This window comes from Larus michahellis, chromosome 5 (assembly GCF_964199755.1).
Source record: "Larus michahellis chromosome 5, bLarMic1.1, whole genome shotgun sequence".
NCBI lineage: Eukaryota > Metazoa > Chordata > Aves > Charadriiformes > Laridae > Larus > Larus michahellis.
The window spans coordinates 34,318,483-34,330,550 of record NC_133900.1 but is presented as its reverse complement, the minus strand read 5'-3'; the positions used below and the strand labels follow the sequence as shown (position 1 = coordinate 34,330,550).

The window sequence follows — 12,068 nt, the reverse complement described above, 5'->3', positions numbered from 1 at the left end:
CATGACAGCTGCACATCACATCTCACGTAATAAGCCTTCAACTTAACCATGCAACACAGCAAAGTCCCTTCAAAGGTTGTCCACCTCTTCCCGATTACCAGCAGCATTTTACACATACTGCAACGCAGAATTTGGCCCGCCAGGGATTTTTAGCATCTGTTTGGTACCACATGCATGATCTCGCAGTCATTCCAGATTGGTCCCAGCAAAACACTTCTTGTACATAATTTTAAAACTATTTGTCATCTAGTGCAGGGAACTGCTTGTGCTGAAGTTTGCGCCAGCAGTGGAGTGCTTTGCTTTCTAAGTCCCCACACAGAACGCCCACAAAAGTCATTAGGCGGGATGAGTGGAGAGCTAATTGCAGTGTTTCAGTTTATAGCGATTCCCTGTGAGATGCAGTGCGTGCCTTTAAAAGTGTTGTTCCTTGCACTGAAGTATTTACCACAGTAGTCATACTTCAAATGGGAAATAATGCAACTATGGAGGCAATAATGCAACTAGCGTGGGCGGTAACCAGCCAATTCTTCTTACACCTACAGCATATTTTATTCCAGAAGATCATATTAATGCCATTATGGGAATTATGAAATTGGTATAATGGGACCTGCTAGGCAATATTGTGTATTTGGAAACTTAAAATAGCAATGACCATCCTAAATTTTCACTACAGCTGCTTTTCTTCTTCAATTCAGCCTGCTGTCTCTCTGCGGGCTCTCTAGTTTAATGACTGTTCATTCTTTCATGTTAGCAGAAAAATACTAACTACTGGATAAGGGAGTGTATGTGTGTACTAGCAAGATCATTAGTCTGAATAAACGTGACAGCGGAGTTGCACGAGTAATGCCACAGTTAGTGGTAAGCACAAACTACAGCTTTGGGTGTAAAATACTGTAATTACAAGGGATGCAGAAAGCTCCACAGTTTTTATCCCCACAGAAATCGATAGCGGTGCAGACTGCTGCTCTTTGGTGGAGCAGGAGCAGTCTGATGAAAGAGCTTATTGATTTATCCAGCTGATGCTACTGTAGTGAATAATAGACTGGAAGAAAAAGGGCTTGTAAATTAGACTCATTCAATCCAACATTTTCCAGGATCTCTTTTATGTACAGCTATATAGAGATATATATTTACAAGTGAGTTTTTGTCAAAGCAACAGCCTTCTGGTAAGAGGGTGTGTCTACTAATTCTTTGACCTCAACTTACACCTACGGTCTAAAGTCAACCTTCAAGCTCTCGAGGAAGACTGACACTAAAGAGGAAGCACCAGGCCACCTAAGAGCAGGATTTGGCTGCAGTGCAGGTAAGCAGCTGGGCAACACACCTCCCGGAGGGCTATGACCACAGAGGGAAGGTGGCTGTGGCTCCCCCCATGCCACCTGTGCCATGCAAGACCCACTGGCATGAAGGCGCTGGAAAAGTCTGCTGTGGATCCACAGGTCCCCAGGCTAGGAGAAATGTTAGCCCCAGGCCCGTCCCCACCAGCCTCAAATAACGTGGAAAGAGGCATGGTGTTTTAGGAATTAAAGGAGTCCTGTGTTTCTTCTAGGCTCAGCAGGCAGATTTGCTATGAACTTAGATCCACACTCGTAAAAATATAAGTGTTCAGCCTGGTTTTAAAGTGAGAAGGAGAATTACGGAAAAAGAGAGAGAGGGAGAGAAAGAACAGCAGGCACGCTGCCACCAAGTATAGAAATCAATCTTCTCAGCGGTGATGGATCAGGGAGCAGGACTGTAAGTTTTACAGGTATATGAAACCCCATGAGTATAAAGACACTATTAAAACACTGCCATTAAATTCCAGCACTGAAGGATGATCACAGCCCCTGGAGCCAAGCAGGTCAATATGTGACTGTATATTTTTCATTACCATTTTTTATATACATATATATGAAGCAGAATAGGATTCACAACAGCCTCACTCTCTCTCCCGCTGAAGGGCTCTCTCTGCTTTGTACTCAGCATCCACTTTCACAAATAAAATGCAATATACCATCAACAGATAAATGAGATCCCTACAGGGCTTTTATTCTGCCATACCATTATATCTACTTTTCCACAAGATTTCTGCTTAAATGGCTCTCTTTATGCACATACACAAAGATGACATACACCTGCCTAAATATAATCTGATAGCGAAGAGCTCTTCTGTATGGGGAAATGTATCTTTTCTTCCCAATTTACCATAATGACTTATTCACACTGCTGGAGCCAGGGGTACGTTAGCTTTCCCCACTATAAAAGTCACCAAGATGTTATACAGTAAGACGTGGATGGATTTTTATTTTTTTTTTTCTATCTTTAGAAAAGAAAAAGAGAGGAGCCCTGAATCCCACCTTTCTGGTTTCCCCATAAAAAACAATGTTTTGAGGAATTACAGCTTTATAGGCTGCTGACACTGACTAATAATTTTTAATGTCATGAAAGTGTTTGTGCGAGTCACTCAGAAGAAGACTTTTTTGAGCTGGGAAACCTCAGAGTAAATGGCCATGCTGTGCCATAGGGTAGCTCAGAGATCACTGCCAGCACAGTAGCCACCTATATGGCACTTATTCAAGAAGCAGACCTATGTATTAGCTAGCAGTGTCACTTTTCCGTCATCCTGACTATTTCAGTCAAAAGTAACCTGCCCCAGAGAATAGTAATTCCTGAGTCCGTTTTCATGAGAGAACTCAAAGCATTTTTATGATCTGAACACATAGATACCAGATAGTTATAGCCACAACTCTGCAGACAACAGAGAGCTGAGCCTTGACAGAGAAATACTGCAGAGAGACAGAATGAAGAAACAGGAGAGAGGTGTATGTGAGGAGTTTGGCTCAGGTTATTGTGCTAACGAAACGTGAAAGGAAGTTTCAATGCATTAGCAGAGCAGAAAAGACCTCGTTTTTGAGAAGGAATGGGGTTCACAGACTACGAATTGTTTGTCAGCGTATGTCAGAATCACCCTAAAAGCCTGCTTTTCTTTACTTCTCACTCTTATTAGTCACAAAGGCAGGACCATGGCGTGAATAGGTACGGGCAGAATAGACTTCAGTGCTAGAGCTGATCTTCATGAGGCTGCAGCATACTGATAACTATATATGAAGCTTGCATAGGCACTGCATAGATACAGGGTACCTCTTTCTACTACAGGGCACCCCAAATTCAGAAAGGGGCATAGGTGACCCTGCTCTGGCAGGGGTGGGTTGCTCTGGGTTGGACTAAATGATCCCCAGAGGTCCCTTCCAGCCCCTTCCGTTCTGTGACAACTACTATATGTAGAAACACATACACCCACCATTCTTGATAGTACGAAGCCACAAGCCAATCTCCTTTGCCAAGTTTACTTTTTTGAAAATGTTGGCTTTGCCCTAAACTGTCTAGTTTTCATTTGCATTGCTGTAAGAGTCACTGGCAAGATTACCCCGAGAAATGCTCAGCCAGTATTAGAGAGAAGGGCTGTCTGGTGGGGATGGCAGAGGGGAGAGGGGTCTATTATGAGACTTTAATTCTTCACTGCTCGACTTCATCAATGTCAGACAGCATTACACTAATCTTCGGGGAAGAAGAGAGGGGCGTCCAGTCTGGCAAGAACTGGATTAACCCGTTTCTCCATCCTACAAACGATTCTGTGACTTTAGGTCATTGATGCTGATGTGCAGCTATTGCAGGTTTTTCTATGGCTACATAAATCCCAGACCCCAGAGGCATCGAACTGGCACTTACCCTGCATGCAGAGCCCGTCGGTGCAGTTCTTGGACTGCAGCACCAGCCCCTCGCAGTCCTTCCCCCCGTTCTTTGGCGCCGGGGCTGTGCACTCTCTCCGGCGCCAGTGGGTACACTCCGTGCCACAGGTGGACCACTTGCTCCAGGATGTCCACTTGCCATCCACTGAGACGAGGAAAGGACATGACTTGTTAGGGGGTACATAAAAGTGAGACCGAGCGAGAGCGATGCACATCTTGGCACAAACCAGCTTGCAGCTACTGGCCGTTCCCAGCAAGGCAGAAGGATCATCAGTCTGCTCTTCTTAAAGTCCTATTTCTGGCCTGTAAATGCACATTCACTCTCCCTCTCCTTTCTCTCTGCCCCAGCCCCATTTCTGCTCTTTTCTTCCCTTTTTATAAACTTGTCAGCAGTTTATCTGTGCTCAAAGTGTACAAGAAAATGAAGAAGTCAGGAATCTGTCTCTTTTTTTTGGCATTTTTTTAAGACAGCGGTTAAACTTGGACAGAAATTCTTCTTTAGTAGGAAGACATTTAATGTTAAATATTTTCTATGAAAAGAAATATCTAGAGGCACTAATCTATTTCACCTGAGCACATCAGGAATGTGTTTAGCTCCTTTCAAACTCCCTCAAAGGATTTTCAACAGCACTAAATTGAACAGCCGAAGAACAAACTATGAAATTGTTCCAGTAACACAGCCTAAGCCTGGAGTCTGTCACTTGGAATAGCGACCAGCGATAAAATTTCAGCTATTCAAGTTCCACCCACAACTAAGACGCGGAGTCGGAGAGCCAAGCTTCATAGGCTGAAGACAATCCTACTGCCATCAATTCGAGTGGGACTGCAGAGGTAGGAAAACTCTGGACAATAGGACCGATGGCAGAACTTCTGTCACAGAAAAGCCAACTACCTTGCGTCTCTTGAAACAATTTCGTATTTTTCAGAAGTTTACATTTAAATACCTTTCAATGGTGTGCATACAATTCTCTTTTCAGTATAAACGTCTTTGTATTTGAAGTCAGGTAAACACGTGCCTGAAATTTAACATCCACACCCCAGATGCTCCACTTGCTGTGACAGCTGGATGTATTTACATCACAGTTGCTTTCTATATTCAAATTTCAGTCCTTTCCCAGTGCTTTCAACCTTTATCTCCTACAATTTAAAGCTCTGAATGTCCCCCAGATCCCCTGAATTACCAGGGCTGAGACACCAATGAAAGCTGCATGCAAAAGTGGGTCTGAATCCTCTGCTGCTTGATATAATGTGCTCACTATTTTATCTACTTACGTAACATAATTTCATATTCATTCACTTAAATGTTGGATTTATTAATAAAGAGAAGGAGGCTTTTGTAACTAATAGTCTTCTCCTGAAATGAACTAACTATTTCTCTAGGGCTATGTACTGTTCATACTGAACCTGGGCACAGAGTGGTGCAAGCTATTTTCTGAACGCTCTGGCCCTCGCAGAAGGCACCACCGTTGAGCGGGGCAGGATTGGTGCAGGTCCTCGTACGCTTCTGAAAGCCTCTCCCGCATCGGCTGTTACACACTGACCACTCAGTCCAAGTCGACCAGCCTCCGTTCACTGAAAAGCAAGAGAGAAAGGGTATGATCGTGTAAGCAAATCATCCTGATACCCCCAGAGGGACCTCTGGCTCTGTGTCTTGCTGCCTCCAACAGCAGTCACAAGTGATGGCTGGGAAGAGCATGAGGAGCAACACTGAACAGACACAAACCCAGGTCGCCAGCATACCGAATGTACAGCATGCCAGAAGTCATTGTAACAGTCGAAGAAATGCTGACGCTGAATGAAAAACACCGTTTGACGACTATTACGGCTGGCAGGTGACCTGCCTTCTCCTGAACACCGACCTGACCCAGCACTAAGCACGTGGTGGTGTGTGTATGGCCAAAAATCCCTGCGGGGTCAGAGAGTACCAGCAGCTCTGCCAGCCAGAAGCCTGCGCTCTGAAAACCGGACCATTTTCCAAAGGGAGGCAACCTGCACTCCAGTGCATCCTCGGATGAGCCCATCATCTATGCATGCTGAGAGACTCCCGTGCTTTGGCTAGGAATTGATAATTTTCTTTCCCTTTCTTTCCAGAAGGTGATTTCAGCACGCCAGGGCAACTTCACTCACCCCTCTGTGGACACAGCGGGTGCGTTATGAATGTCCCAGCACTTCCATAACAGATATTTGAGCTGCTCAGAGTGAAGTCTCACTAAACGCATTTTTATTTTTGGACTTTAAGAAGAAATGTATCTTTGGGAAGATATTCATGCTGACTCTTTCTTTCCACACACCTCCGTTTCTGGGATAGATGGATGGATGAAGAAGGAGCTGTGCTGCTCTATGAAATAATGTCGTCGCCAGGGTATGGATAACATACTAACTGCGCAGATTCACCAATCCCCAAAAGTTTGTGATATGACACAACCCTTAAGCAGCTTTGAAAACAAAACGCATAGAAATGGCTGGTCCCCTACATACATGTCTCCTGACTGCACTGTTGAAAAAAATGCTGTGTATGTATGAGGAAGAGTCGCAGTACGCCTACCTCTTTATGTTTCTGCATTCATCACAGTTACAAAACAGTGCTCTTGCATGGTCCATCCCTCTATATCACAAGCACTGCTAATCAACTCAATTCAGTCGGTTTTCTATAAAAACTGAACTAAAAGGCCTTCATTGTAACTTCAGGGAAGCAACTGCTTACAATTAAATCTAACTGCTACCCTGAATATGAAATGAATATTAGGGATAATCATAGGGATTTCTTCCTACTTGTCTATCCTATAATTAAGCTGATTGTAAGGAACACCAGGACAGTCAGCTGGCACGTTGTCAGAGCAGGTTTTGTCCTGGTGGATACCCTGCCTGGGACGCATCGGAGCAGTAACTTTGCAGGGGTAAAGGCTGGGACTGGTGCGGCAGAGCTGCAGCGCAACACAGCTTGGAAGAGACCCCAGGAGGGCATCGCATCCATCCCCTCCCCAGCCAAAGCACGGCCAACCTCAATATTAGATCAGGGCTGCGGATGCAGACACAGAATGATGTTATCCCATGCTTTGTATTCCTCTGATGTTTATTTTTAAGCTAGGTTGTGTGCCTACGAACTGCAGCCTCAGAGTGCTTTGCTAATCTGCCCCTGGCACCAGAGTATGTTTTGGTAGTAGACACCAAAAATAAGCTTATTTAAAGAGACGGAAGAAGCTGGATGATTCTGCTGAGCTGACACTCTTACCAGTACCTGGAAGCACAAACTTCCTTTTGGTTTTACTCTTCTTTCTGAAAAATGTCATTAAGAAAGTGAAATGCGTTGGTAGAAACAATGCCTTGGATGTTCCTGCTGGAGGAATTGCCCTTGTGGCTCCGTGCTGCCTCCAGCCAGCACATGCTATGGCAAGGGGAGCGGCCGCCTTCTCTTCAGTGAGGCAACCTGCTGTTTGTGTAGGTGCCTGTTCCTCTTTTAACGCCATTGTCTGTCACCAATTAGCCAAGCCATCAGACCTGTACTTCTGAGTATTTTCAGTAATGAACACTGCCTGCAGTCCCTGCACATGGCTGCAAGTCCCCGCATATGGCTGCAAGCCTGGACACTGACCATTGTAAGTGCTGCATACAGGCATTTTGCATCCCCCTCCTGCCCCATCCCTCGCTTTGAGTGCACGTCCATCCACATGCAGCAGAACAAGGCATCACTTACCATAGACAATCACAGTTGCCGTGGTGCTTTTCCTTTTCGCCACAATGTTTTTGGCGACACAAGTATAATTGGCTGTGTCAGACAGCCGGGCTTGCTTGATGATCAGGTTGTGATCGATGGTGATGTAAAAATTTCTGTCTTCCATGGGATCAATCACCTCTTCGTTCTTCAGCCACTCCACCTTGGGGTTGCAAAGGGCCAGAGGAGAGGCAGTGAGTCAGCACCAGGTCACACCACAATGGGCACACTATCTGTGATTACATTGCTCATCCCAGAAAGGGCTCGGAGTGAAGGCACATCACAAAGGACTCACGTGATGCACGCTGCCAGCTGAAATAGAACACCACCGCAGAAACACTGGAGAACACCCTCCATGCCTACCCTCTCCTTCAGGTCCCGTTCCCTCCCACCTGCCCTGCCTTGAAAATATCAATGCATTTTCAAAGGCTGCCAGCTATTGTACAGAGAAAAGTAGCTGATCTATGCTTTCAGGGTCTGAGGCAAGGGATAAGGAAGGGGTGATACCTTAGCACCGTATCTACAAACAGAAAATTCCCTTACAACATCAGAAACCCTACAACAGCAGAGATCTCACTCATTCTTTTGTACGTCCTGTCTAACTAGGCAGTTTATAAGGCAGTAACCTTGCATGTACCTGCCCTAGGTCTAACACAATGAGGCCCTATACCGGAGTAGGTCGCACCAACAAATTACAAACACGTCAATCTTTTTAAGTACAGATGCACTTCCATGTACGTGCATGTTATTGTTTTGCTGCAATCGCGACTAAACAAAATAGAGACAGTTACCAAGGAAATGGGGAATCACAAAGCACATCAATGCTTATTTTTCCCTTTGCTTTATGTAAGCTATATTTTATTTTAATAAAGCGTAATTTCCTTGGTTACACAGAAAAATATTTTCATATGTGATTTTTAATCTAGACAATGTTCTCTTTATTGCCTTCCTAAAGAAACACCCTACTATAACCCATCTGACTGCTGCGAGCCACCCTAATATAATTTGGCTGCAAACCCACTAGCTTGTTTTCATTTGAACCGAGCATGCTCATGAACTGGGGCCCTGGATGGATCAAAGCCGGGCCTTCAAGTCACTGGATCACTTCAGCTTGTGCCCAGGATTTAATTAAAGGAAGGAAAACATAAATACAATCAACCCGCCGGACCTGCGAGGTGCTAACTGCCAAGACCTCACTTTTCCAAAGACATCTGAGGAACTGCCCGAGCGTCGACATACCCCAAAACCAACAGAGAACCTGCTCCCCGCCTGAGACAGCCATACAGACTGTCCCAAGCCATGGGGAGAAAACTGATGGCTTCCTGGTGTTAAACACAGAAGGCTCAATTCATTCCCAGACAGAGCTGGTCCAAGGCTGCAAGGCCAGCACTGGTGGATGTGGGCTTGGATTCAAGCTGCCCACTGCCCGCTCCCCATCCTTAGCAGCTCCAGCTCCCCTGCCCCAGTTCGGGTGGATGTGCATCAGGTGTGAGCGGCTTCCAAAGATGTATGCCTCACCGAATATAAAGCCACTCTCCTGAGGAAGGCTTGATTTAAATCCTCCTCTCCCACAGCAGATCACTGCAGTATGTGGTAGCCTCACAACTATTGATACTTTATAGCTTAAAACTGGTGGTGCAAAAAAGGGCTGTGGAAATGGATACGTGTGTCTGCAAGGAACTGGGGAGGAAGAAAAAAAGACTTAATAAAACTTTGGAGGCTGTGTTTCTGTCACTACAACATTAATGTTTTACCACGGAAGACACACACTCTTAGTCGATAGCCTCGTTTTCCTTGCCAGGTCGACTAAAATTGTTCTTCCTCCTTTCTTCAGTCCTAATAGGTGCTGGGTATAATCAAGACAGACAGATTCCTGTTCAGTCAATGGCAATATTCAGCTCCTTCCACAGCTACAGGTCAAGTCTGCACGCATCCCAGACTGTAAAACAAGCCAGGAACCTACCTCTCCTCCAGTGGTATGCTGCCACTTAACCCGTCTCTCACACAAAAATATGTCTTTCCTGGGTTTTAACACCATTATGTATTTCTGGGATGATGAAAAGACCTGTGTTGGGACTCTAAGAGATAGTACACATGCTGCCACAGCTGTGTGGCTCCTTCAAATCACCTGTACTTTTCCTGTGCTCTGCACACCGAGGACATTGGGATGTCAGTGAGGACAGAATTATGGTCATCCCACGGTCTAAGGCTCATCCAAAATGTTTCTGGTATGCCCATCCAAGCCCATACGTGATCAGTCCTCGGCACTATGCAGGGCTCCACGCGGTTCCCTTTTTCCAGTACTGTGCAACACTCCCTCTCTCCACAAAAACGCACACATACATCCTCAGTTTGGGTCTCAGTTGATTAGACAAAATTAAAGCTGTGAGCATTAAATTCCCTTTCATCCCTGCAAAAACACTGAAGATGATATGAAAACAGGAGTTGCCAATATCAGAAAAAAAGAGATACTCTGTATAATTCAGTATACTGCCTCTGGCTCTTCATCAAATCTCCTAGGAAAAAGATCCTTTTCACCTAATGGCTCAGAGAATTTTCTAACAACAAAACATCAAGTGTGCAGAATAACAGGATGTCTTTTTTTCTGAAAAAAATCTGTTTTGCCAGTACATCGGTACTGTGTGTACGTGTCTAAACCCCAACTCTCTTACAAGATACTTCTTTAATATATCTGATTTGGTCATCTTCTGGCATCCAGGTTTTTATGATGTCATGAGTCTGTTCATGTAGCAAGTGATAACATCACCAGTTCTGAAGGGAACCGATGGAGAATTTGACAAGAGACAGCAGTCTCCTTACATATACATCTTAGCCATCGGTAGAGCAACACAAAAAAGAGCACACCTCTCTTGTGGATGCGTTTCCTCCCTCGGTCCTTGTACAAAGGATAACTAATTAAACACAGTACTACATGTAAAAAGGACTTTTGTTGATACTTATTTTCAGTTACTAATGGCCTCTTTTTTTTCTGGTGCGGATGACCGCAGTGCTCAGCACCTCCAAACCTCAGATTTGTTTTTTTTTGAGGTAACCAGAATAGGTGGGAGCAGGGGTGTTCTGTCACGTAAGTAGGAAAAGAACAGGTGTCAAATGCAAAAGAGAAGAGAAGAAAGCGGAACAAGACAGTGTGATTTATGAATGACAAGTATGCAAACTGTTATTACAGAAGTTAAAAGCAACGATTTCTTTTGATGCCATGTCATTCCCCAAGGCGCAGCCCCCTTGCTGAAGCAGGCTGTTAATCCAGTCAATGCAGAAACTTATCCTGAATTTAATTCCGTTGCCTGAATAATGGTGACTGGTGCCTTGGGGAAACCGCCGTGCTCACAACAAGGCTGGCAGATGAGGCACCGGACATTTATATGCCAGAAACCTGCAGCCTTCTGGGCAAGCAGACAGAGGGGCAGCAGGATACCCCTGGGCATTTCGAAGTGGACAAGATGCCTTTCCTCAGGGTCGTACCAAACCAAGCCCTCATGGCTCCATTTTTCAGTTCTCTGGAGAAGATGTTTCTAGAGTAGATGTTTGCTTTTGCCTAAAATATTGAGGATGTATATTTACTGGCTATAGTCACAACAATTCTTGAACAGGCACCTAGATCTATTTATTCAACTAAACCAGGCCCATCCCTCCAACTGTTATTGATAAATGTATGGATGGTTGTGCATATACATAGAAAAAGCCTGAGCATCAGTTTTTCCTTATCATAACAGAAATCATTTAATTGGCAACAATACTTCCATGAAGGATGGTGTAAGTGTTCCCTTGTGGAGATGACAGCTATGGAATATTACAACAACATGCAAATGTGTTTTTTTACATACCAGCCCCCAGAACAAAGCAGGCATGAAATTCCCATTTCTTTTTTTTAGTTTTCTACTCAAGAAGGTATTTTTGTTATATATTGTATGTTGCATATGTTATATATTGTATTTATGTTTGCAAAATGACAAACAAGAGAAAGGTGTGAGCGCACCGAATGAAATCCTGACTCACAGCGACTGCGGATGCTGAGAATGTGGAGCACACCCGAAGTCAGTCAGTTTTTGGCCAGAGCTCCTTAGTCTTCTGGATGTAATTTTCAGAGCAGTGAGGCACAGGGCTCCTGCCAGCTGTGCTGGATCTACACGTCCAGTGCTGCTAACGCGCTGGCAAGCCTGTCACGAGACTCAGCTGCCCCCGCGACCGGCTGAGGAAGTGCACGTTCCGAGGCGGCTGGAATTCAGAGCAATGTATCTCTTAGCATCTTTTCTGTCATCCCGCTCCCCAGTGAGAGACAGATGTGTTGTCTCTAATTATTCGCTGATTGGTATCGGGAGATACATTAACATAATTGGCACATTTGTTCTAATTAACAGAGGGAACCTGCCACACACCACCCAACATGAAAAGCGAGACCATCAGCAAGAAGAGAAAACCGGCAATCACTGCCCCAGCTACACCTCCGAGCCGCAGCCAGAGCCGAGCTGCCTCAGGACGTTTCCAGCAGCAGCCTGAAATAAGGCAGCACACGCAGAGACCGAGACTTGCAAAGCCGGGCCAGGCTTCTGTGCAGACTAAACGAACACAGGGAACATAAATCACACAAGCCATTACATATGCAGGAA

The 12,068-nt window shown here is 45.0% G+C and overlaps 1 protein-coding gene across 2 annotated transcripts in view; it reads right to left on the bottom strand.

Annotated features, from left to right (window-relative positions):
- Nucleotides 1-12,068, bottom strand: part of UNC5C (unc-5 netrin receptor C) — a 261,374-nt gene that overhangs the window by 39,598 nt on the left and 209,708 nt on the right. For both annotated transcript variants that reach the window (XM_074589517.1, XM_074589518.1), the window contains exons 5-7: nucleotides 7,423-7,603; nucleotides 5,133-5,300; nucleotides 3,709-3,873 (exon numbers count right to left, since the gene is read on the bottom strand). In XM_074589517.1, coding sequence (XP_074445618.1) covers nucleotides 3,709-3,873; nucleotides 5,133-5,300; nucleotides 7,423-7,603 — 514 coding nt within the window. The remainder of the gene's footprint in view (nucleotides 1-3,708; nucleotides 3,874-5,132; nucleotides 5,301-7,422; nucleotides 7,604-12,068) is intronic.